We start from the raw sequence: 27712 nt of genomic DNA, 5'->3' as shown, positions 1-27712 counted from the left end.
GCCGACCGTTTCAAGCCTGGCGGAGTCGATCTCGAGGACGGGACATAGCCGACCAGTTCAAGCCTGGCGGAGTCGATTTCGAGGACGGGACGTAGTCGGCCGGTTGAAGCCTGGCGAAGTCGATTTCGAGGATGTGACGTTGCCGACCGGTTCAAGCCTGGCGGAGTCGATAGCGAGGACAGGACGTAGCCGACCGGTTCAAGCCTGGCGGAGTCGATCTCGAGGACGGGACATAGCCGACCAGTTTAAGCCTGACGGAGTCGATTTCGAGGACGGGACGTAGTCGGCCGGTTGAAGCCTGGCGAAGTCGATTTCGAGGATGTGACGTTGCCGACCGGTTCAAGCCTGGCGGAGTCGATAGCGAGGACAGGACGTAGCCGACCGGTTCAAGCCTGGCGGAGTCGATCTCGAGGACGGGACATAGCCGACCAGTTCAAGCCTGGCGGAGTCGATTTCGAGGAGGGGACATAGCCGACCCGAGCTCCGCAACCCCAGAAGACAGCCGTCAAATCTCGCGCCTCGTTGGATTTCTTCGGACCCCTCTCGCGCCTCTTCATCCTTCTTCTTTTTTTGCGCCGCGGAAAATTTCTCTTTTATTCCTTTCTTTTCCCTTGTCTTATAAATCATGACAGTGGTGCAGCACACAGAAATTGGCACTGAACACGTAGGCACATATTGTTTGCTTTGATTTGATCGTCATTCGTTTTAGACGGCTTCAGAAACAGGTAAGTGTTCCAAGTAGACCTTATGTATATTCTAATTACTACTTTCTTCTTCTAAACCTTAGTTACTTTCTCGGCATGTTTTATGTTTGGAATTTGTATAAAACAGTGAAGATCGTCTTTGTGCAGTACTCAGTAGCTATAAGTCCAATACCTAGATTTTGACCTCAACCTGTATGATAAAAATGTCACAATTTCCACACGCCAGAGTAAGTCTGCAGTTGTGTTCATTTTAACAGCATGTATTTGATTATTTGGAAATTAAACTAAAATTACAGTAACGCTGACAGAACTGAGTACCTGAAGCTAACATCTTTTCCGAATGACCAAGAACTTGTCAAAATCTTGAGGCACATTAAGCGTTAACTCACCACACGCGAAGCAGGGGCAACAAGCTGGGAAGTTCTAGCTGTTTGGTTTTGTTTGATAGGCTGTAGATAATTTCCTAAATACATTTCAACTGAATGAGACTTCTGTTTGTCTTACTTTCCTTTCAGTTCTGACAAATGTTCTGTTATACGACAACAGGAATCTCCCTGGAGCCGTGTTTAGTCCGCCGCCAGGAACGTTTACTTTAACGTTTCTGAGTATATCGTGCTTGGAAACTACACTTGTGCACAAACTTGAGCTCGAGTTACTGGCACAGCATGGAGAGTTAATATGGAGGTGTGCAAAAGAACTCTGGCCAAATCACGTTTGATATATGCGTTTGTATATTTCAAAGCAATTTATTTTCAAGCAAAAAATAGGCTACGCGTCATACATACATTTACAAGCAAAATTACTGTGAGTGCTTTGAGTTTTACCTTTTTATAATAACCTACAGAAGCAAGTACAAAAATCAAGCAGGACAAATATAGTGTTTTACCATGCTCAAGTTATTGTAGAAACAAATAGTTGTTAAAAACATTAAAGAGTGGTATTGTGCATTGTGGAAATAAGGCTATAATATTAAAATTTTTTAATCAAATCAATAAACACACTTCGAAACGCGTATTCGATTTTAAATGAAATCACCCGACTGTCATCAATACAATTACCCGATTTAAAAGTCGTCACGACACTTGAATACTTCCACTTTTCTGTAAAGACGTCGTGCAACATTGTAATTAAGCCCTTCACAATAATGCTGGGATTTAATTGAACCCTGTCGGTTCTGTATAGTTCTGTATAGTTCTGTTTTCCGATAGCCGAAATTACGTCATCGACGGTACCGCTCTTTAAAGGCAGCGAGTCAATAAAACCCCATGTCACAGGCAGCGTGTAGAGGTTAGAAAAACCAAAAATGAATAATGTGAAACCAGCTCAGAAACAGACTTCGGAGACGTAGGAATAGCAGGTTAATTGCGTTAATGTTAGATTTCTTGACTGCCTGGTATGTTTCTTCATGAAACGCCAGAAGTTTTTGAGTCGCTTTTTTAGGCTACGCTCCACTTGCTCAAGGTACAGGAAACTGGCCATTAGCAAGGAGTTTCTTTGTCAGTTCACGACATATGCTACATTTTGCACCACCCATTCAGCTTTGTCTTTCTTTACAATCTATGTAAATGTTATTGCAACTTTAAGTAATGCTGTAAATTCTTGAAGAACCATATTTGAGGTACTTTTCGGGATATGGAATCAACATCTGTATTTTGTAAAATTTCAGTCCCTTATTTTTGTTTGTTGAACATTTGAATAAACCAAAAAAAATCACTAGAGAGTTTTAGTATTCCGTATAGATGCAAACGCAAATGTTGCGCGTTTGCATTAGCGTTGCGTGCTCTAACCTGCGCAAGCGCGTCGTCGCCATTCCGCAATCCAAGACGCAGTGTGAAGCTGCGCGCACGCTGAGTGTGGAACACGCAACACTAACGCAAAACACCCAGTGCTTGCGTTTGCACGTATACGCAATACTAAAACTCACTGCTGTGTCTATAGGCACATTTCATAACGTAGGGAACTTGTGTGATCTGTAAGGACATTGAAAACAAGATTACAGGTGTAGAGCGGTAAGCATCAGCAATTACCAACCGATGATTTAGGCTGGTCACTTACAAAACGTGAAAGTTTGAATAAAACTAAATCAAGGTTATCCCTGGAGTAATTCGCAAGCGCTTTCTCTTGCGTATAACCATTAAAAATTTTATAGCTCAATAGACGAGACCCTTTTTAACGCATTATGACATCTCGGTGTTAATTATACCAGAAAACCAGTCAACGTTCAGTAGATTAAGATCTCATTAAATCTGTACGCGATAGATATTTAGTTGCATCTATGTTTGCAAAGATATAGAAGTGGTCTATAAAGTATAAACAGCACGTAAGCGATATGGCGTGCGGCGAGACAAGCGACGGCGACCCGCTTCACTGTCGCTCGGTCAGTCGCGCGACGAGGCAGACCGCATGAAAGCGACGGGAGCAAGCGACCAAAGCGATGAGCGACGATTTCTAGAAATTCAAAAACTAAGAGACACGACGAGCGGCAGTGAGAAATCTCCTTCTACATTGCTGGCTCTTGTCGATGTCGCCGTCGCTCGCCTCGTAGCTCGCTAAATCGCTTACATGCGGTTCAACCTTAAAGAGTGCAGAATCTGAAATATGGGGAAATGACATGATTCAAGAAGAAGGTCGAACCTATTAGAAGAAGCCCAGACCGATTCTCGATAATTTTCTTAATCATTACGTTCATGTGCGTTCAAAGATAGCCTGCAAATTATCAGTACTTCACCGCCCAGTAGACAACATAAATTTATCTGCTTTGGTTCTAAGACCACGGACATATTGATAACATTCATTAAGACTTCAAACCATGATCACCTTGATTTGCGTTCTTCGAAACAACGACGTAAAGCCGCTAAATAAACAGCTCCCTCCCCCCCCTCCCCCCCCCCCCCAAAAAAAAAAAAAACAAAAAAAAACAGCAACGCACCAGCGATTCTTCATAAGCGGCAAGGTTAAACGAATTGTAGGTTGGATGTAGCATCTTTAGTCGCGTGGACATCACTCACTCATCCCCAAGGGCGGTGTCTGCGATAGCTTCGATGAGTGATCGAGAAAATAAACGCTTATTAAAGCACCATAATTCGGTGCCCGACGATAGTTACTACTGTTCACCCAGTGCAGCACGAACATGCTACCAGCTGGGGCAGTAGTCTGGCGACGAGGCCATGTTGGGGGGTGAGCCAGCCTGCCTAGTCAGGGATTTGACTGGGCAGGCTGATTTGACCTGACAGGATAGTGGAGTTCAGTGACCGAGACTGTCATGGCAGGGTCCAGACACAACACAAAGAAGCCTTTCGAAGACGATGCGCGAGGCTCCGCTTTGGCGCCGAAGTTTGTAGCTGAGTGAGAAAGAAAACGTTTGCTTGATTCCATAGAGTATGGAGTCAGCGAGGATGATATACAGAGAAGCATTCGCCGACAATTTATTCTGGTGGAGGGTCGGGGGGAAATTAGATCGATTGTAGGGTTGGTAGAGGATTTGGGAAGAAAGGTATGGGATGCGAGGAGTAAATATTGGGAGATGGTATTCTCGCTGTCCCCTTCCGTATTTCACCGTCGGGCTGCTGCGCGGGTGTATTTTCTATGCGTATAGCCAATCCAGACTTTTCTAGAAAGGAGAGTAGGCTGGACAGAATTGGCTCCTCTCTTGGTCTCTTTCCCGACGGGATGGCAACAGGTTGCTAGAGTTCAGTGGCGTAGCCAGGAATTTGTTTCGGGAGGGGCTGAGTTGGCTGGGATGTCCGTGACTTGGGGTGCGGAGAAGGGGAAGGGGGGGGGGGGTCAAAAGACACGTGTGTAATATAGGGTTGGCTGGATTTTGGGGGGGGGGGGGAACTAAAGCCCCTCGACCCCTTTCCCCACCCACCCTTGGCTACGCCCCTGCTGGTGATGGGGTCTGTCTTGCGGTTCAACGAGGCTCAGTGCCATAGTTCGTTCTCTTTTGAAGTTCCTGCATTTCCATAGGAGGTGGCAGTCGTCAGGCTTGGTGGGTTCCTTGCAGTACGGGAGCAACTCCGGGTCTGGTACACAGTTGGCCGGGTCTGCTCTGTGGCGCTTCGTGTCCCACTTCTTGAAGACAGCCGGTTTTATTGCCTTCCTGGCGCAGAGTCTTCACTGCCCGATCGTCTGTCGTCTGCGATAGCCTTTTGGGATGGCTTCCTCGGGCTGTTCACCTTCTTCGGCGAGTTTGCGGCGGAGTGCCTTTCTGATGTCGGCGCGTCGGCGTTGCATCGCACCGACCGGGTCGTAGCTTGCGCCTGATGACGTCACCGGAACACCTTGTTGCGAGCGATCGTCGGGCCAGAGGTTGGAACGGAGGAGCTCCCTTGCGGCGGCGTCCGCGGCGGCGTTTCCCGTGATGTCCGCGTGACCGGGTGGTCACGCGGACATCATGGACAACCTGATTTGTCTCATTCCCAGGTTTAGGGCCAGCTGGCATATTTTTATGATCGTTCGATTGGCTTGCAGCTGTGTCCTATGTGCGCTCACGACGTCTTGCGAATCGTTGAATATTCAAAATTTGGTTCCGTTGTCGGCCGTCTTTCCCACTTCGCGTACAGCTTCTAGTACAACTTCGGCTTCTGCTTCTACGGCTGAACCGTATCCCATCGTACAGAGTTTTGTGCGCGCGATTCCTTCTTTCGGTCTGTGCCACGCGGGGGCCACCCCTTTTTTTTTTCTTCGGAGTACGCCTCATCCGCGTAGCCGATCATCACGTTGTGCCGAGTTTGCTTTACCTCCTTAATGTGTTTCATGGCGTATTTCACTCTTCTCGGGATAACTGCTGGTATTCATCTTGCGAGGCAAAGGCTTGTTGGACGGGACCACGACTTGTTTCTATGGAGGGAGCGGCGCTGGTATGTCGCTGTGGCTTCTGTTTGCGTCGTTTAGTTTCCATCTCAATAATTCGGCCAGGACTCGCTCCTGCTCCCTGTAGCGCAGTTCGCGTTCAAAGTGGTTTTTGCCCTGCTTGGCGATGTCTACCTACGGCAGGGGAACTGCTTTGTGTACGTCTCGGATTCTCGTGGACCTGGGTAGAACGGATGTTCCGTGTCTCGCTTCGTTCAGTAGCGTTTCCGGCTTGCCTTTATGTTGCTTGTTTAGTTTATAGAATCTTATTTCGTAGGCGATTTTGGAAATCAGCCCTGCCTGGATGATCGTCTTGGCGATGGTTTCGACGGCACCGCCATGTCGAGAGGCTACTCTTCTGACGATGACCACTTCCTGTTTTTAGGTGCTACTCATCCTTTGTAACCAGGGTTTGGTGTCCAGGTTCTAGTTGAGGTGCATCCCCAGGATCGCGTGTTCTTCCGTTTTACCTGTATTCTTGCCGTCGAACTTTAGGTTGGCCCTCGCTCGGTCCCATCCCACACCAAAGACCAGGTACTTTGTTTTTTCCGGGGACGGCTTCATGCCCGTGAGTGTGAGGAATGCATCGATGATGTCCAGTCCCTGTCGTAACGTCTTAAGCTGCTCCGCGTCGTCTCTGCTGGTTAGCGCCCATATGCTGATGTCATCTGCGTACATCGTGAAAGCCAGGTCGGGTATTCAGGCTAGTCACCAGAGGAGCGGTGCCATGGCCAGGTTGAGGAGCGTTAGCGATAGGACCAAGCCCTACGGCATACCAACCACTATGAACTTCTCGCTGCTTTCAATGTTTCTTATTTTGATCTTGTATCGTCGTTCGCTCAGAAAAGACTCTACAAAGTCCAGGGGCCTGCCCCACAATCCCAGTCTCTTCGTGGTGTTCACTACGGTCGCGTGCGGTAGCGAGTCGAAAGCCTTGGCAGTGCCGACCGCCACCAGCATCTTTCTTCTCAGTTGTGTCTCTCGCGCTTGCTCTCCACTTTTGGGGAGAACCGTGTATTCTCTCTCTGATCAGGGCCAGGCTGTCTTGGGTGCCGAGGTGTTTCCTGAATCAGGTCTGGACGGTATCGTATACGCCTCGCACGTCCTTGATCCAGTCTATTCTGTTGAGAACCATACCTTCGACCAACTTGCAAAGAACCGACGTTAGGGACAAAGGACTTGTGTTTTGTGGCTTGTCGGCTTCTTCCCACGCCTAGGTATGGGGTGTACCCAGGACAGTTTCCAGTGTCTACTGATCTTTCCCTGTTTCCAAATTCGGTTGTTCTGTTCAAGGAGAAGAGTCTTGTCAAATACCTTGGAGACTAATACAAGAAACTCCGGTATAAAATACGAAGACGGAAGCAGAAAGCTATTGTTGCGTCAGGGAGTGGAACACTAACTATTTTTGCCAATACGGGTGTACTGGGTTGGGAGGTTATGCCGTGTTTTGGGTTACTTGAAGTAACCCGTACCGCGATGAGCTGCAGTCGGTTGTTCGTGGACACGATTGATTGCTCAGATTTGTCTTACTTGCAAATAGAGACAGGGCCAAAATCATCAAAAATACCAGGAGCAGAGAAAGGAGCGGCCCACCCAGCTGGCTTTCTCTTCTTCAATAACTCTCTTAATCTAAATTCGTGCTGTAGTGCTCTTGTTCCTCTTCTTCGAATTTCGTCTGGTACGTGGAATCATTCGTGTGGTTGTTTGGTTGAGGAAAAAAGATGTTCCATGTCTCTTCTAGAACTTATTTCACGCTCCTGTCAGTATTTAATGCCTAGTTTCGTACGGCGTTGCCATTCTTTTTTTCTCGAAACATGGAGTTGCACGCCTCCCTCACCATTTTGAGAGAGATATATGTTCGTTGAAGTCTTCGCAGAGTTATAACCTGTGGAATTTGCTGAGCTTGTTCGCGTACGCTTGGGCCTTCTTTGCCAGGCAGTTTGCTCTTCTGAGATTCCTCTTTTTTCAGTGCTTTTCGTACTTTTCTAAGCTGTTGGATTTCTGTTTCAATAGGGCGGGGAGGCGTGTGTTTGGGTGGGGTACGTTCTCGTCGACCAGCTTCCTGAGAGTCGCCTTTAAGTTGGCTTCTGCCATAATCTTGGTCAGGTCCTCGAAGCTGTTTACCGATCGATTAAGGAGAGCATCTTTGCCCTGTAGTCATCCCAAACGATGGTTTTGGCTTCTCGCTTCCGTTTCTTCAGTCCTGTTTGGAGGACTCTTATGGTTATCGGGTAACGGTCGCAGCCCCAGGTGTCGGTGCCTACTCGACACATGGTTTTGGTGCTCCGGGTTACCGTTAGCCCAGTGGGGCCTCGGACGAAGATCCTGATTAGTGCGAGGGTGGTCATTCACGTTGTGAGTCGTGTTGACAGGCACGCCTTCGACTTGACGTGCAGCTGATGGCATAATCCCACTAGCAGTTGCATTTATAGAGACACTACAGCCTTGTCCCTAGGCCGAAGACTTGGGGCGGGCACCTGTTTTTCGAACCAGTGCCGCATAGTGTTAATTTCAGCTTACTTAGCTTCGCTGACTAGTCAACGACTAGTTTCGAAAATGTAAACGTGCGAAATTTGTTTGCTAGATACTTCCTTTCACAATTCCGCAGCATTCAGCATGCTGAACCGTGTTTTGAAAATCCTTAGCTTCTACGTATCAGAAAATGATCTTGTAAAATTGTTCGAAAAATGTTATTATGAGACATATACTAACTCCTCTAAGTATCAACTTCTCGTGCTATTGTTGTCGTATTATTGTGTTTGTGACCCGTCGAACAACAGAAAAATTAATTTTGCTATCATCACCGTATCCATTTTTTTTTCATTCATTTTTCTCGTGACTAAACTGGAATAGCCACCGCATGTCACTGTTGGCGCGACTGATACATCGCCATTTTTTTCTTTTTTTAGAATTCAAAGGTTGTCGAAAAGAGTACTAATGGAATAGGAAGTTCTCATTGGGGACCCTAACCTGAGCGTTAAAATTTTGTGCACGCCAATACACTTTCGAAGTAAGATGCGGAAACGTGCTAATGTCATGTTTACGCTAACGGGGTGACGCAATGTGCATCAGATATTATACGGCCCTCCTTGCGACGATTATTGTTTACCGCGGATATTACAGTAAACAGTATTAGTAGATCGTGTTTTTTCGATAGCCATACCGGCTGGGCAATAAAGTTTGGCTAGATTGGTCGCGCCATCTTATGAGCAATTTTCCCAATCTCCCTGGAAACGTTGTTTAATTACTTTTTATTAAGTATGTTTGCCATTCAAACGGAAGGATATAAAAACCGGTTCTCTTAACTAGAGCAATTTGTAAATGGAAATGGTAAAATATGGTTGCCTAAATGTGCTATGTGAGATTGGCCATGAAGACGAGCAGAGAGTCCAGGATCTGATTGTGGTGGTCGGGAAGTTTAAGGGGTAGGAATTTGATCACTTGGTGTAAGTTCGGGGGTCGTACTCGGGGTGGCAGGTCAACAAGATGGAGATTTCAAACGACCTAGAACTTTTAGCAGTCCAATATTAAGTGCGTGCATGTGTCCGGCACTCGACATTGTGTGCACTGTGAACTTGGGTCCGTGCCCACTGGGGAGGTGGGTTTCTGGAGTTTGGCTATTCAAATTTGCAGGAGGGATGGCTAGTTATGTTTGTCACCTGCGAAGGTTGATCCGTTCGCAGACTCTTAATCCTCCTTTTTCTGCATCAGTGCTGCCCCATGGTTGCGTGATTTGGTTCAAGAGTATGTGGCTAGAAAAGAACGCGACTGCAAACTTCCCCAACGTACTCGACCACATTATCAAAGCATGAAATGCATTTTTACAAAATATTTGGTAAATATTTGGTCTGTCCGTCCGTCCGTCCGCCCGTCCGTCCGCCCATGCATTTGCCACTAGATTTCACGGCGAAATTAACGTCACGTCACCACACCTACAATTTAATTTCCCCGCTAAATTTAGCGAAAACACTGACGTTACATAACGCGTAAAAAATGTTGTTTCCCTGCTAAATCTGGCGGGGGAATTTGTGTTGTGTAACCTGAAGTCGCGAGACCTATGCATCGATTCGGTTTCTCCCCTAAATTTAGCAGTGAAAATGGTGTCCCGTGACATGAGTTGTGAGTGGGTTTCCATTTTAAATTCAGAGGGGAAATTTATAAAAATATTGGTTTTCACTCCCAATAAAAACGATTGTGTAATGCCCTTAAAAAAAATTGAACGATCTCTTTTTAAGTACTGAATTTCATGCATTATAATACAACCTAGGAGTTTTACGTAAAGGTCGCTCTCAATATTTTGGGTACGCGTTCTTACTCAGAAACGTCCACTGCATAGTGTTATCTCATTCAGACGCTGTCATCTACATTGTACAAACATCTTGTCGTAGAAGAACTCTTAAAAGTTTCTCGGCTTGTTTATATTTCGCACTCTCAAAAGTTATTTTAAGCACGCCCTAAAATGTTTCTTCGTGAGAAACCTATATGGGGTACTTTTAAGCTCCCTTATTGATGTGAAAGAGTTCATCGCCCAGTTTCCTCTCTAGTGCTCCAGTGGGCGATAGTGCTTGAGGCGAAACAGCTCTTCACGAACTGAAAGAGTTTTTGGGGTGTCCAAGAACGTTTCAAAAACAGTTTTTTTTTCGAATGGATAGCTACAGTTTTTCTAAACATTGCTTTTGTTTCCAGTCTGCTAGGTGGCGTAAGTCTGCTACGCGGTGCAAGCTACCACCCATTATAAAGGGTACAACTATTAGCATCTCTATTCAGGCTATGTTTGGTCCCTAAGTTGTTAAAAGAAGGCATCTTTTTTTTTTCCTTCTCGGTCAGCAAAAAATGCAAAAGAAAGGAAGACCTCGTAATTTCTGTTTTTGAAAATATTTTTTTTTAAAGGTAGATTTGGAGATTTCTGACGGCAGAAATCATTCGACCACGTATGAAGCACGAACGTCCGAGTACCCTCCGCAACTCTGATGCAACGCTCATCCAATAATTCGGCGGCATTAACTAGCCAAAGTTTCCCCTTCTGGCCGCTAGCCGCGCTGACTAGAAGCCGACCGAGGCGCCTGTTGTTCACTGCCCTGGAGGTATTCTCGATACTTCGCCCGCACCTTTGCGCATCCGTCGTATTTTCTATCGGGTATCGTTATCGGAGCGCCAATACGATCTCCCAAAACTTCCTAATAAACGTAACGCGCATAGGATCTTCAAAACGTTCTTGTTTCTGTAACGCACGAGGGCGTGCGTGACGTTATTTGGAAGAAAAAAGAACCGTGATGTTCACACCGGATAAAGAAACTGCACATCGCCATACGCAGTAAGACAGTCTAACCCCACCTGCTCATGACTTGGGCGTTCTGCAGAAATGAATACTTCCCCGCGTGAAACATCTTTTTCTCGTGAAGGGAAGGGGGGGGGGGGATCTAGAAATTTGTAAAGCCGTTGATTCACTCGATGCTGATTGGCTGAGCTAGGTGATGGCGTTACACGCCCTAGCTCGACGCTGATCCGATGGTTCAGGTTCTGGAAGAGCACCAGGTGTTTAAATTCGGATTAGCGCCGGTATTTCAACTCCAGAGACGGCTGTCCTGTGTACATGCCATGTGTTAAGCCATTCGTTTAACTAACCGATGAAGAACGCCGAGAGCGTAGACGTCAATCCCAGAGAAATCGGACTGAAACTTCACGTTTCACGTGCAACACAATTGCCCAGCAATTTTCTAGGCATTTTTTATCTGACAATGCCCATGAAGGGCACTAGGGCAGGCATCATGGCCATAAAACTGGATATCAGAGTCTTCGTATATTGTCCGTGCTTTCATGGCTTTAGAGCTGTGCATGTCGTTTTTTAACACCATGTGTTTATAGATTGAATTTCGTGCGAAAAGTGTTACTCTCGAGTGTGAAAAAAATCGCTACTCGGGTGGGGGGGGGGGGGGGGGGGGGGCAAAGCAACATAAAGCATACACAAGCCATAGCAGACAATTCATTAGAATCTAAAGAGAAGGGATTTTTAGTCATAATTCGATATAATTAAATGTAAAAAAGCGAGCTCTCCCAAGCGGCTCAGTAGGCGTCGGACACCGGAATGTGCGATCCACAGCTCATTGCCTATACTCGACGCTATGAGAAGGGCCAAAAGAAAGCGCGCTGACAGCGGGAGCAAATACGACTCACGCGAGTCTGCGTGAACAAGCGACCGTCGGCACGCACAGCTGCAGCTCTCGAACGACGAGCTATAGCTCCACACGTGATCCTAGGTCACGGGGCAGATCATGCCGAACCAGCGGATAGCGCAGCAAGCTTATGATGTCACAACTTAGCATATACTGTCGAGACCGGTTATAAGGAAGTAAACAGGAATCGGAAATCACTTCGCTATATCCGCTATCTCGTTATAACGGACTTCGGTTATAACGAAGTGCAAAAGATAATGGGAAATCGTGATCGCTTCGCTTTAGCCGCTATTTCGTTATAACCGACTTCGGTTAATGAAGTGCAAATCGGAATGGGAAATGGTAATTGCTTTGCTGTAGCCGCTATTTCGTTATAACCGACTTGGGTTATAACGAAGTGCAAAAGGGAATGGGAAATTGTGATCGCTTCGCTGCAGCCGCTATTTCGTTAGTGCCGACTTCGGTTATTACGAAGTGCGACAAGGAATATGAAATCGTGATCGCTTCGCTGTAGCCACTATTCCGTTATAACTGACTTCGGGTATAACGTAGTGCAAAAGGGAATGAGAAATTGTGATCGCTTCGGTGTAGCCGCTATTTCGTTATAGCCGACTTCGGTAATAACGAAGTGCAAAAGGGAATGGGAAATGGTAATTGCTTTGCTGTAGCCGCTATTTCGTTATAACCGACTTGGGTTATAACGAACTGCAAAAGGGAATGGCAAATCGTGATCACTTCGCTGTAGCCGCTATTTCGTTATTGCCGACTTCGGTGATTACGAAGTGTTAAAGGAAATGGGAAATCGTGATCGCTTCGCTGTAGCCACTTTTCCGTTATAACCGACTTCGGGTATAACGTAGTGCAAAAGGGAATTTGAAATTGTCATCGCTTCGCTGCAGCCGCTATTTCGTTATAGCCGACTTCGGTTGTAACGAAGTGCAAAAGGAAATGGGAAATCGTGATCGCTTCGCTGTAGCCGCTATTTTGTTATAACCGACTTCGGATAACGAAGTGCAAAAGGGAATGGGAAACGGTGATCGCTTTGCTGTAGCCGCTATTTCGTTATAACCGACTTCGGTTATAACGAAGTGGAAAAGGGAATGAAAAATCGTGATCGCTTCGCTGTAGCCGCTATTTCGTTATAACCGACTTCGGTTAACGAAGTGCAAAAGGGAATGGGAAATGGTAATCGCTTTGCTGTAGCCGCTATTTCGTTATAACCGACTTGGGTTATAACGAAGTGCAAAAGGGAATGGGAAATCGTGATCGCTCCGCTGTAGCCGCTGTTTCGTTATAACCGACTTCGGTTGTAACGAAATGCAAAAGAGAGTGGCAAATCGTGATCGCTTCGCTGTAGCCGCTATTTCGTTTTAACCGACTTCGGTTATAACAAAGTGCAAATGGAATGGGAAATCGTGATCGCTCCGCTTTAGCCACTATTTTGTTATAACCGACTTCGGCTATAACGAATTGCAAAAGAGAATGGGGAATCGTGATCGCTTCGCTGTAGCCGCTATTTCGTTATAACCGACTTCGGTTATAACGAAGTGCAAAAGAGTATGAGAAATCGTGATGGTTTCGCTGTAGCCGCTATTTCATTATAACCGACTTCAGCTATAACGAAGTGCAAAAGAGTATGAGAAATCGTGATGGTTTCGCTGTAGCCGCTATTTCGTTATAACCGACTTCGGTTATAACGAAGTGCAAAAGAGTATGAGAAATCGTGATGGTTTCGCTGTAGCCGCTATTTCGTTATAACCGACTTCGGTTATAACGAAGTGCAAAAGAGTATGAGAAATCGTGATGGTTTCGCTGTAGCCGCTATTTTCTTATAACCGACTTCGGCTATAACGAAGTGCAAAAGGAAAGGGGAAATCGTGATCGCTTCGCTGTAGCTGTTATTTCGTTACAATCGACTTCGGTTATAACAAAGTGCAAAAGCAAATAGGAAATCGTGATCGCTTCGCTGTAGCCGCTATTTCGTTTTAGCCGACTTCGTTATAGCCGACTTCGTTATAACTGGTCTCGACAGTAGATACATTAGCGGGTGCGTTAAACTCCTCCCCTTACGATTACTTTGGTCGTCACAAGAGGTTCCTCGCAATCCAAAAGCAATGACTACACGCACGCCCGGAAGGAGCGGAACCCAAATACTTTACTTGGAAAATATATTCTACTTTGCTCTTTCGCCTTATAGACAGCGCCCCGTCAGGGCCAAACCCTCCTCGAGCGGTTTCCCCTTCCAAGGGAACGTATGTCCATCGCGCAATCTGCGCTTTCTAAACCAACGGGTTTACCAGAATGAGGATAAGTCGAAATTTCTAATACTACCTGAAAGCAGCATCAAAAAGAGTCGAAAAGGCACTATTTAGTTTTAAGATGCTAATATATAATTTAAAAAAAAAAGAAAATACTCCCAACATTGCGTAGAGTAAAATTCGGTGAAACGACGTCGGACTATTCATGAAACGGCCTTCGATGAAATGGTGTTTGGTAAAATGTCCCCTTCTATGCAATGGCGTTCAATGGAACGGCGTTCAATAAACTTTCCGATACCCGCCAAACGTAGAAAACAGGCAAACATAATATGTACGATACTTCTTAGCTTATATTTTACACTAGATATTATAATACATTCAAATTCAAAATGTCTCAAACGTATACCTGATTTTAGCCACCCATCCGGAGTAACCACTGTGCGGGTCGCCTCTGGGTTGTTATGGTAGGCTCTCATGCTTGTCGGGGACTTGGCCCAGAGTTCTCCAAGCTCCCCGGGTCCAACCACTCTTCCGGTGTCGATGTCCACAATCTGGTTTCGGTTAAAATCGGCGGTTAGCCCGTAAGATAGTTGGTGTTTGACTCCATTTACCCCTTACAGTGCGGTAGAAGGTACGCGCGCTCGTTGGACCGGCCATTCGTCTTTCTTTCACCGCGAGGTCACGCACACACAGACACATACACGCCCGCGCACACACACACATATACAAACACATACACATACGCCGATATCCACGCGTGAAAAACGAGCGGTCTTGTACGCGTTATGAAAAAAGTAATCGAATTAAAGTTCAAATTATTCTCACTTAAAAAGGTATGCAATTTAATTACGTGATTGATCGAGCGATAAGACACTGGCCGTTACTTGAAGAAAAAACCGTTACTTTCCCCGATAATTTGAGATTTTTAAAACGACCGATTTCTCTGCTGGCCTAAAAATGGGACTTTCGCACGCTCAATTGTTGGATTAGAATCACCGAATTACGATCTACTTATGCCACCAGTTTCGGTAAGCCGGGTTTCCCGTTGGAAGTTTCATTCGAGGAATCCTTGGTAGAAAAACTTGTGCAGACAAAGACGCGCCATTAAAAAAACAATGAAAGCCGTTTACAACTCCCTGTAACGCCGAATTAGAGCGCAGCTCTTGAGGGGGAGGAGGGAAGAATACTGAGGGGAAGGTATACCCCTCCTCCCTCCTCCTCACGTCCTCATCCTGTTTGCTACTCCTCCCTTCGAGCGGCGTCGCCGTCGCCTCACAAGGGTCACGTGACCTCACGGGGGTCTTGTGACGTTACCGGGGTCACGTGACCCCTATGAGGTCACGTAACGATGACGATGATGTCACGAGTGACATCACTGTTGACGTCATCATCACTAGTGACGTCATCATCACTAGTGACGTCATCAGTGACAATGACGATGCGAATGCCGATGACGTCATCAGTGATGTCACTGATGACGTCATCAGTGGCGATGACGATGCGGATGCCGATGACGTCATCAGTGACGATGACGATGCCAATGACGTCATCAGTGACGTCACTGATGGTGTCATTAGTGACAATGCCGATGACCTGACTGATGACGTCATCAGTGACGATGGCAATGCCGATGACGTCAATGATGACGCCATCAGTGACGTTACTGACGCCGACGCCGCTCAAGCCGAAAACGGGCGCCTAAGAGCTGCGCTCTAAAACGAGGGTGGAAAACAAAAGTAACGTTTGCAAGCGATCTTAGTACTTCCGAAATAATCAGATTACTGTTGCGATTACTTTCGGACAAATATAATCGAACGCTTACAAAATTACTCCCAAAAGTAATTGACTACAAGTAATTTAATTATTTGTACAGGTGATAGAAGGGTGGGGGTTAATTAGATCGGCGAGCCATAGCCTACTTTATATTTAAAAGCCTGTCTATTCCTAGATAAAGCCATATAACGCCCGGCCGCCTGACAAAAAAAAAAGGCGAGGGGCGGCATTGATTGGTTACCGATAGGGTAGCAGAGAGCCGCTTGTGGGGTGACCCAGAGCCGTGTATGGGGACAGTTTGGCCAGTCTATGATCTCGCCGCCGGAAAGACCCCGTCCCGAGTGAGCCAATCAGCCCGCGGCGCTGAGCGAGAGGCGTGAGCGCATACGCGTGAACTCTCGGCTGCTCCCAGCTTAGCGGGGAGGGCCGCCATTTTCTTTCATTCGTCCGGCGGAATGCATGAGATCGACATCCAAATTTCGGTTCTTTCCTTTTATTTGGCAGGCTCTGGCAGGAAAATATTTAGTGTTATTCCTCGGTGGCTTAAAAAACTAACGAATTAAGTGCCTCCAATTTTGAACGCAAACATTGATTTCGGTGAAAAAGAAATAAGCCCGTAGCAGACGGCGCGTAGCCTCAACAGTGCTCCGCGCCGACAGCGTTGCAACAAAATGGCGGTCGTCTCCGTCTTTGCTCTCTTCTTTCTCTCTCGCTCCTTCGGCGCCCTCCTCCCTTTTCTTTATTTTTCTCCTCTCTGGCGCCCTCGTCGCCACCACCCACTGACCGAACTCTCCCAATATACGGCTCTGGGGTTACCAGGGCAGAGCACCGCGCGGCGGCCTGGGGCCTCTCCGCGAAACACATCTTCGTTTGGATGATTGCATTAACTCGGAAATCATAGTCCACTTCCAGGTGCAATCAGCCAAAACCTCCTAGAAGCTAAGGCCGCAGGGCTTTGAGTGGTGTCGTCACAATGGCCGAGGAAGAGAGGACACGTCGTGAAAAGGCACTTTCACTGGTTCTCTCTCCTGCGGCCGCGTCGTCTGCTCGCTCAGGTCACGTGGTTTGTTCTTTCCCATTTATCCGGCATTAATATATATTTTAAATGCGTAGCCTTGTATAATTTATTATATATATAATATAAACGAAATATACAACGCGCTACCAAGGTTGAAACTACCAAATTTATATTTATGATTATCCCCGAAACCGCGAGACCACACTGCAGTTCCGCAGCTCTTCACACTTTTCGAATGAACCGGCTCTGGCAGCGACATTTTCTTGGGCTCCGATTTTGGTAAATTCTCGTTATGTGTGAGCTGTTGACTCTCTGAAAAGGAACGCTGAGACGTTTCACAAAAGCAAGGAAAAAAAAAATTCAGTCAATGTTGCAGGGAGCGCACACAAGCAAGAGATGGGTCGACGACGTAAGTCTCGTTCCACGCTCTGCCGCTGCTCGTGTGTGTCGTTCTTTTGTGTTTTCTTGATACTACGGCATTTGCGTGGATTCTCGGTCCTGCTACGGTGTAATCGACATGTGTGGCCACAAGTGAAGGGTGGCACTGGTCAATTTTCGATAGATCTCTCTCCCTCGACACGGAGAAAGAGTTCTTTGAGTTCGTGTTAAATTTTTTTCGTGACGGACATTGTGGGATGTACGGATACGATCGACAAGTGACAAATAACTTATTTACGGGCTTTGTTGTTCATGTAGGACCCGAGTAGAGTGCTGCAGTCGATTCGTTTGGTCTCGTGATAGAATGGAATCTCGTTCTTCGTCGTTATCGGTGTGCAATAGCGTGGACATTTTGTAAATGTGCGTGATAACATTCAAGTTTACACTGGAATGTGAATAGCAAGTCTATGTGCGATTGTTGCAAGTGCGCTGTTTGTGCTGATGCGTTTATTTATACTGATGCTATTTTTTGCCCTTACTGCGTTCATACTACAATCCTAGCTATATTAATGTAATAGTATTATTGAATAATGCATAAATCATTTTTTGTTTAAAGGCAGCTTGAGCCTATAAAAAGAAGTGGGTTAGTTCATCGTAAATAGTAAGCTTGGTTCCTTTACCACACGTAAAAGCTAATATTTTTTTTCCATTAAAGGGATACTACAACGAAGTTTCGGCGCTTATTTCTTGGTCTATTCGTGTTCAAGGGAGCAGTATGACATCAGACACACCAATCTCTTGATGAACAAGGCACAAAAAGAAATTTTAAAACGAATTAAACGATTAGCAAAGTGCACCTGGTGGTTGTTGCTAACGCCTCGTTTGTAATGCCCGTCTGGGAACCTTGACAGGTAGTGACGATAACTGTCTGACCTCCAGCCACCACGAGAGAAAAGAGGAAGGAGGAACTCGCCTCTCCCCGAGAATGTCTTTTTTGTGTCCAAGAAGTCGCTATTGTCCCTCTACAAGATTACAGAAGATTAACCCGTCACTCAAAATTCGTACAAAAGCAGCCGCTTCGGTGGCTGGAACAAGTAGGCCATCCTCTCCACGTCAGCCTCGGCCCAGCTTTGCGCGTCCCGAGAAAAACTACGTCATGATTCCGGGGGATGTGCATCTTTCGTTGTATCTAATAAGACACGCTTATTAGAATAAAAGCGCTTTGTTACGACGGTCGACCCACGCGTCTTGCCTCCGGTTCGGCGCTTCGACGCGCGCTCCCGATTGCCTTCCTTTGCGACGTCACGAGAAGAGCTCTACTGCCTTTGGCATCTAGGAGGTGTTGAATGAGCGGTCAGCGCTGCGAGACAAAGAGAAAGGAGGCTATGAAAAGAGGCTACCGGCGCACGGAGAAATGGGGGGGGGGGGGGGGGCGTATTAGGGGAGGGTAGTCCCACGACTCGCTCATTTCCCGAAATAAACAAAACAAAAAGGAGCGCGTCTGTGCTTCCGGATTCTACCACTGGGGCATTCTTTGGCGCTCCCTGACGGGTCCCCTACGCGCGCTCTTTTCTTTGATCTCCTTTAACCTTCACAGCTACAAGGCTACGGGCGAGTGCCTAGCTTCCACCGCACTACAAGCTTGGGCGAGAACAAAGTACATGCACTGGCAGGATGAGAACGGCAGTGCGTTTACTTTTGACGCCCGGCCTCCAGCACGGGCTTGTTACCCTCCGCCGTGTTTTTTGGCTGCCTGTGCTCGCTGGAGATTGACGAGACGCCGAATTGTTATCAAAGTGTTCGCGCAAAAGGCGGCTCAACTGAAAAAAAAACCTCAAGTATTTATCCGTAGAAATCGCTCACCTTTATTTTCACGTCTGGGGCCGGAAAGCCGATCGTATTATATTCCATTGTTTCCCGTGGCAGCCAGGAGATCACGTTCGCGTATTCTGTGGTCCCATACATGCTCCTGAAGCTTTTCAGATCAAACGCCGACATTATAGTTTCTGCGGCCCTTTCCGTTACGCGGATGGCGATTACCACAACATGTTTTACGCTGGGAAGTCGAATTCCGCTTCGGAGCATATTCGCGGCGAGTTGATGTACGGCCATGCTGTCGGCAAAGAGCGTCGTAATCTGGAAAACAAGGTTACTCAAGTCAATACTCGAATCGATGAAGTCAAATACGAGGGATGTAGTACAACTTTCAGCCGCCCGTATTCCACCATTTCCAGAGGTATACTAATATACTACGAAGAACAGGGTATTTTCGGCACTTTCGGGCTCCATGCAGAAACTTATACTTTGTTTCACCTCAAGTCTAGACGCAGCCGACGCTACGAGCTGATGGGAGCAATCAGGCAGCGTCAAACAAGGCGCTATCATGATGTTCGTCATATTTCTGTGCGTGTTCTATGATCGCTCAAGCAATGAGTAACAGAAGAGGCCTAGTCTCTTGCTCTTTTGGCTGCAGGGCTTGATTGGTCCCTTATCTCGTAGAGTCGGCTGTGCCTAGACTTAAGCTGATACGACGTATGGGGACATTTTATTTAGACATCACGCACGGTATGTGAAGAGCTCGTTGAAACATTGGTGTTGCACACGGCCGTGGAGTTCTATTAAGGTAAACTGACGACGTAAAAAGGGCTAGTGATTTGTAAGATGGCGACATAGGACGTGACAGCATATCAGGAAGGTTCGTTGTACTGCATTCTTTTTGTAAGTAGAGGCAATAATGTTTTATTATTATTCTATTCTAGCTGCTTGCCGCTTCCTACAAAACGTCAGTGGAAAATTTTAGTATGGCAGTGGCTGGTTGTTGCGTGGGCAATACGCGAAAGCAAAGCGTACGCAAAACACCTCGTGTGAAACCGATTTAGTTGTTTATTTTGGCGAAGGTGATTCTTTTAGTTTTTTGTTTTTTTGGCCCGATCTTCTGAAATTTATCTTGGCGATATCACACACTGCCTGGTGATAGTTACAAAAATGCAGGGGGGAAGAAAATTGATTTACAAGGGCAAGGGAGCAAGCTACTGCCCGTTACGAAGGGGACATATATTAGCGTTTATCATGTCATCAATCCTTTTGTAAATAGCCGTTTTTTTCTTATTCAGTAAACCTTTTAAGTTGGTTATAAACCAATGGTAGGTTACTGGTACTTTGGTATAAATTTTAGAGACAGATTGAAAGCAAACGCTGCAGTCTAGATTTGAGTATAATCCAGTTGTCGTTAACCGTGTGCAGCGTGACGGTTGTGTTATACTGAGAAAAACATGAGTTTCATCTTATTTAATCCGTCCACATTCGTGCGAATGTTGTTATTAATCTGCTTTTGAGAGTTCCTGAAGCACTTCAAGGGCAAATGTGTTTACATGTACAATTACGTGATATCCAATAAGGTCAATAACATCATTTGAATTCGCAAGTTCAGCACCAAAAACAACAACAAAAAAATATAATACTACGTTATATCTAGTTGGAACTTTAATCCTTTATACTGGTTTGTTTGAAACAAAGACCCTCGTTGAGGGGACCAGGATGTATACAACTCAAAAATGGCTTAAGTTTCGCCTATCTGATTCCAAGAAAGTTTAAATTTCCAGCAACTATGATAATGCCATTGAAGTAAACACTTGTCACTTTGCTCAGACAAGTGTAAATATTTTCAATGAAGTCACCGGGATTTATCCGAGGCAGGCGGTAACATATACCAATCAATCAGCGCGTGGCGGAAGTCCAACTCGACTCAAACCCATCTTATTTCTAGATACAAATCACACTTCACAAGGAATCTTAGAAACTCGATCATTTTCGAAAATATTTTAGTTCTTACATAAGGGTCAATCTGTGTTCTGGACATTGGATGTCCGCCACGTTTCGGTACCAAAATAATATCAGGTTCCCAAGGCGATGTAATCCACTCGAGTTTGTCCCCACTTCTGTAATTCCCTAGCCGGGCCTTTAAGTGGGAAGTAACTGAAATGGTATGAAATTAAAGTTTGCAACTAAAAATAATGGCGTTAGTGCATTTGTGGAAGGAGTTGTAGGCACATTTGTGAGTTCTGACAGGGTTAATCAGTAGGGCGCGCGCTCTCACGTTGTAGACGTTGCTATTAGATCACTGCAGTACTTTCATTAAATTACACACACATTTCATATCTGAAGCGCACTTTGCCACCAAGCCTATGTGTGATGTTTTGTTCTCGGAATTTGGATTACAACTACCACAGCTTTTGCCTTGAAAATTGCAACGTTGATTAGAAATCCTCATATTCTTTTAGAGATGACCGTGGTTGAAACCTGAAGGTATTCCTGAGGGCTTCATTGTTTGTCCTTAAACTCGCTAATTTTGCAGTGTCGGGGGGGGGGGGGGGGGGGGGGGATGGATGGATGGGAGGAGGGGGGGGTGACCTTGTGAATTCAAGAAGTGCTATTCTCAAGCGAAAACTCAAGTTTAAGTTCACGCTCATTGCCCTCAAGGACATCCTAAGAATGTATTACATAAGTGTAAGCACAAAAAAGAGAAAGTCTAAAACACTGCTGCAATATACAAAAATAAAGTTCACAAATATACATAATCAATATTTAGGCAGGCGGAACAAAGTTAGACATAGTCATTGGTGCTTCTAGTAAGAGCAATATAACGAGTTAAAAAGATGAAAGAAATCACGGAAGTGGAGTTTAGCATTTCGAGGAAAATACAGATTCTTTAAAGGCAGTTTTAACATTTAGGGCAATGTTTGCACGTACGTATGAACTATTTTATACAGGCGAAAGAAAACTAGACCTTTGGATTGGTAGCACTTAATAAAGACTAATAGAAAAAAGCTCGTGCGCACCGATCATATTTTGACGCATTCGCTTCCGAACATTTGAAAGCACTTCATACTTGGAATTTCAAGTAGAAGTTTAACCAGATGGGCTACTGAGTTTCACCACGACTCTTTTCTTTATACATCATAGGTTACATTTCTGTCTTCGTTTTTAAGGAATGAACTTTCTGGAAGACAGACTGATAAGCATGCACTTTGTTTTAAGAATTGTTACAAAGTACAAATTATTTAACCTTAGCCGTTGACTTTTGTGCGTACCTAATTACCCGAGTGTCTTAATACTTTAGAAGGTTCGCGATCAATGAAGCATTCCTTTAATTTGCCTCCGCGTTAAATCGAGGCGGTTCATACAATGAAAACTACTTCACTATTGCAAGCTAAGCATTTATATCTTCATGATACCAGTACACCGACCTCGAGATTTTGTATTCCTACATGTCGCCGTGTGGGGTCTATTTTCGAGTTAGACTAAGAATGATAACAATAAAGACAGCAATATTTGCATCACTTAGTTAATTCCTCTCGTAATAATATACTAGATTACTTACATCAAACCTTAAAAAAAAGGTGGAGCGCTCTGCGGGGACAAAAGCAACTCTGTCGTTTGCAAGCGTCTTACGAAAGTGTTAGCATTTTTTTAGTGCACCTAGCTCTTTATTTAATTATGACTAATTTGCTAACATTTTAATTTTTCGCAGAAGGGCCGAGGTGTAAATAGGAAAGTTGTGGAGCGCGTTAAAAACACCCAATTAAAGTGGTTGCAACATAATACGCTTTAAGCGATTCTTTTTTTAGCCTGAAAAAAGGCCTGCGAAATGTAAAGAAAAAAAAGATCACTTGAAAACGCCGCATCGTGATTGCAGCACTTTCCGACGCGCTCTGAAGGAACGAAATCGACTTTAACACTTTCCAAGACAGGGCTTCTTGTGGGTGTAGGCCCCGAAGTTAGGCGCGAGCACCTCCAGTCGTAAAGCGCTGTATCGGACAGCGCGACAGTAATAAGATGGTCTTCGTTCCTTTAGAGCACGCCTAAAGGTCCATTCACGCACTTGCCATCGAGTACGACCGAGTGGGACAATACCGGTTTTTAAACCTCTTGCGACGTCGTAAGACAAGATGCACTGCTGCGGAGCAGGTCCTAAGCCGTCGCAAGAGGCTTAAAAACCGGTCTCGCCTCAGCCGGTCCTACTCGGTTGCAAGTTCGTGAACGAGCCTTCACAGCGGTGCAAACGCGATGTGAGTGCGCGTTGTCAGGTGTTTTCTTTTTTTTCCATTTTATGCGAGCTTACTTTTTAGGGTAAAGAAAAGGAGCCTACAACTCGTAATATGTAGCAAACATCTTAAGTAGTTGTTTGTTAATACTCTCTGCAATGTTCTGATTCACGACTCGTCCCTTAAACGAATAATTAAAAATTAGCTAATTAGTTTGAATCACTCAAAAAACTAGGCCCACTAAAAGAAGTCGTGAACTTTCGAAAGACGCTAAGTAACATACAGTTGATTTCACTCCCCGCAGTGTGCTCCGTTTATTTTTAAAGTTTGGTTAAGTTATCTGGTGCACCCTGTGAATAAACAGGTTTCAGAAAAAAAATAGCATTCCGGTAATAAAACGTTTTTTTGGCAAATGTGTTTCTTTTTAATGAAACCTATCGGATTACCTGATATCTGCAAACAGTGTTCACCATTTCCTGAAAACTTGTTCCCTCGGAGATATTTACGCACGTGGCCCCGGAACAGACAACTCTGAGCAGCATTCGGAAGCCAACGGGCATTGCGCACGAGAACACTGCTCCAACAGTTTCCGCCTGGTCAAACATCATGTTGAGTCTAAATGAAATGAGAGAAATGATATTATGTGCTTTGTTATGCCGCCTTAAACCGTATTTGGCTTGTTGTGGCGAGCTCAAGTACGCAAGATGTGAAATGAAAAAAAAACAAAACAAATTAAGACCATAGTAGCCCGTGTCTAATATAGCAAATGGGAGGACATTTTTAACATTGTTTCAATAGGAGCGACCTACTTAACTTGAACTTTCGTGATTTGTATTTATTCGCCAATACTATTCGTTTTACTCAACTGTTTTGCCGGACATAAAAGGATACTTGACAAATATCTAGCCACCAAGATAATACTAGGTCAAGAAGTTTTATACTTCTATATGTGTGAATGTCGTTTGTTTTTTGCGTTTTATTTAGTGTGCAATAACGGTTCATCGTCCCATGTTGCCCCCAAAAAATTTTGTACCCCACGGACATCCTACGCGCACTTCGTTCCTGGATACATGCCACCCTAGATGACTGCTGCACCGTATTTTTCAGCCTTTGGCCGGAAGCGTTCTCTTCCCACGAATCAAGCACCCTGCCAGTTCCGAACCACTAGAATCGCTGATACTGAAGGAAAGTAGCGTGAGGGTTAGGTCAGTCGGTCGGTTACCACAGATTGTCACTATGCCTCAGTTCTATTCAGGTAAGAGCTAGACGAAGGTGTTCGAAAGTACACTGGCTGTCGTTATCGGTTGAATCTTGTGAAAGCAGCAAAAGCAACTTGCCTTTCTTGTTGAAGAAACAGTTCGCTTGAGAACAATTCGATTGTTTTCGTCACACGGAGCAAAAGAATAGCAGAACAAAAAACAAAAAAAAAAAAACACGAAAGGCTCCAGAATATTCGAATTCTTTGTGCGTGGTTTGCAAGTACTGTTTCATTACGACAAGCCTAAGCGTCGTCTGTGTGCGTACAAATTGCATATTAACATGAACTCTGTTTTTCAGACTTTTCCGCCGACTACCATCATTTTTGTTTTGTTAGTATAAAGCAAACCGACAAATAGATTCCTTTTTGATTGATTTATTGGGAGTTCATAGCGCATCCGCATCTAAGGCCATGTTGCGCCTAGCTTAGACTATGGCAATTCAGGTTTATGGAGAAGAAAGGGCTATAGTAGCGAATGTAATAAGGCTATGCACATGACTGTGTATAAGTGTAAAAAAATGTCAATGTGTTTAGGATATAAAGTAAAATCGCTGTCGGTGTAGAAGGCCTGTACCTGTGAGTAAGCTAAAAAAACAGCTGTTTGGGATGAGCGGTGCATTACCTAGTAGTAATGCAAGGTGTAGTGGTTTGCGTCCTTTATAAAGCAGTAAGAGGTGTTTATAACGGCATGGATCACACACATAGGGCATTCAATGAGTATGTGCATAACACTTAGAGGTAAGTTACAGTGTCCACATTGAGGGGCATGCCCCCCCCCCCCCCCCCCCCCCCTCAGAAGGTGTCCATGTATAAAACGGGTATGACCGATTCGTGACCTCATAGAAGCGCTCCCCATGTCGGGCACTCTCCCACTCGTCTAGAAAAGGTTTGATCACATACAGTTTGTTGCCGGTTTTATTACTCCACTCCAGCTTCCACTTTGCTTGGATGCAGCGTTTCAAAGAGTTGTAATAATCTCTATATAGTATTTGGTGCGTGTCGATTTCTCTATCATTAGCAGAGCTGGCTGCGCAATCAGTCTCTTCATTTTCAGGAATGCCAACATGGCTTGGTACCCAGCAAAAAACTATGTCAAGATTTCTTTTGCAACCAAGAGATTCTTGTTCTTTAACCCAGAAACCACTGGTTTTGTTACACGGTTGATTGATGTGATTGCCTTTAGAGAACTTAAAGAGTCGGTATAGACTACAGCGTAAGGAAGTCTTTTGTTTTAACTGTGTAATCAACTGCCACCATCAATCCACAAAGGTCTGCTGTTAATATAGGTGTTGTTGAATTGATTATTTTTATCTGATTTACCGATGGTTCCGCCATAACACAGCCTACTTCCGAGTCTTTTTTTTTTTTTGTCCCGTCTGTATAAAAACTTGCATACTCCTCATATCTGGTTTGAAGTTCAAAACATTCCTGCCTTGTGTCTTTATGTGAAACATCCTTTTTATTAGATTTAGTAAGTGTAAGGTCGCAATGCATGTGGCAGATGTTTCATGGGGCTATATATGTCTGTTGGGTACTGGACTATTAGAGGCTTTGCATCCATCCCACCAGATTGTGATGCACTATTATTCCTTATAGAATAAAAGGGGAAGGTTTCCTTTGAAATGTGCTCTAAAACTTGATATTTTCAATACTATCTCGAACGAGGTGCTCGGCGACAGAGGGTACTCGGATGAAGTACATATAACCCAAAGAAAATCTCCTATACTCCAGGGACAGTTCGTTTCTGTAAAAAGGCTATGCAAAGGAAAGGTGCGAAACACACCAGCAGCTAATCGCATCCCCTGATGATGAATGGGATCCAACATCTTCAGAACTGGTATCCGAGCAGAGTTATAAACAATAAACCATAATCAAGCTGAGAGCGAATGACGAAGCGATAGATGCTCAGCAGGCATAGTCGGTCAGAGCCCCATAATGCATGTGATAATAACTTAAGGATGTTCAGAGATTTAAGACACTTGAGTTTTAAGCTCTTAATAGCTGAAACGAAAGACAACTTGGAATCAAACAGAAGCTCCAAAAACTTGTGTTAATTTTTTCATCAATAGGAGTACCATAGATGTTTAAAGACGGTTCTTGAAGAATTCGACATCAACAAAAAAAAAACACAAGTTGTTTTTCAATAAATACTTAAAACCATTTGTATCGGCCCATCTGACCAAATTATTAACCGCAGGTTCGAACCGACGTTCACAAATGGAGGAATTACAGGACAAAACGGAAATCTGTAGATTATCAACACATAAAGAATATTGCACTGAAGGAAGATTTGCACGGCCAATGGAATTAAGTTTGACGATAAAAGGAGTGACAGTTAGCACAACTCTCCGAGGGACTTCATTTTCCTCAACTTTTCAATTTCAAAGTCAGAGCAAAGAAAAGGGAAATAAACTGTTCCTCTCAACCTGCACCACCTGGCGCTATAACAGGTTTAATCCCATTTAAACTCCATTTTTCTGTGAGAGCTCCTTACAGGAGAGTTTTTCCCAGCCTCGCGCGGGAACTACGGTGCTTCAGATAACTTTGTACAGCGCTCAACATTCGGCCACGAAAATCAAGATGGAATAAATCTTGTGGTATGCCGTAGCGCCGGACCGTGTCGTATGCCTTCTCCAAATCAAAGATGCAAGGACACTGTTGCCTGTTGACAACGCCTCATGTACGAAAGACCCAAAGCTTACATGGTGATCGGCAGTGAACCATGCTGAACGAAAGCCACATTGGAACTTTTTGTCACGGGTGCTAACCGAAAGTACAGAGAATAACTGAGGAAACTAAAACGTTTAATGGGGCGAACTTGTGCCCGAAACAAAAAAGTGAACACAAGATAACAGCAGAGCGTCGCAGGCGTCGAAGTCGGCGTAACAGCAGGGTCGAACGCTGGGGCGAGGCTGACTGCGGCTTGCCACGGGGAGCACCTTTTGTAGCCGCGTGGATCTCTAGAACATTCTTCCTAGAACGTTCGGCGCGTAGGGCATTCGTTACTCGATCAGACAAAAAAGTTCTCGAATTTGTGAGAGTGCCAAGTAGAAAAAATTAAGAAAAAACATTCTGCTGCCTGGAATCGAACCCTCATATTCCGCACGAGAGTCAAGCGCGGTAACCACTCGGCCACGCACGCGCTTGCTCGCCGACGCGCGTGGTATTATCAAGGAACTTGTTTCATTCTAGAAAAAAAATCTGAGGTCAGATTCCCGAAACTTTCTTACGACAAAAAAGTTCGTACATTTATCT

At 45.0% G+C, this 27712-nt stretch overlaps 1 protein-coding gene across 1 annotated transcript in view; it reads right to left on the bottom strand.

Moving 5' to 3' along the window:
* LOC121836643 (4-coumarate--CoA ligase-like 6) overlaps positions 1-19267 on the bottom strand; it is a 35430-nt gene extending 16163 nt beyond the window's left edge. The window contains exons 1-2 of the mRNA XM_042291603.1: positions 19019-19267; positions 14393-14537 (exon numbers count right to left, since the gene is read on the bottom strand). Coding sequence (XP_042147537.1) covers positions 14393-14537; positions 19019-19267 — 394 coding nt within the window. The remainder of the gene's footprint in view (positions 1-14392; positions 14538-19018) is intronic.
* Between the last annotated feature and the right edge of the window lie 8445 nt (positions 19268-27712).

The sequence above is a fragment of the Ixodes scapularis genome, unplaced genomic scaffold, assembly GCF_016920785.2.
Source record: "Ixodes scapularis isolate PalLabHiFi unplaced genomic scaffold, ASM1692078v2 PGA_scaffold2__306_contigs__length_199485367, whole genome shotgun sequence".
NCBI classification, from domain to species: domain Eukaryota; kingdom Metazoa; phylum Arthropoda; class Arachnida; order Ixodida; family Ixodidae; genus Ixodes; species Ixodes scapularis.
The sequence above is the reverse complement of the archived record's forward strand: the minus strand, read 5'-3'. Positions and strand labels throughout refer to the sequence as shown.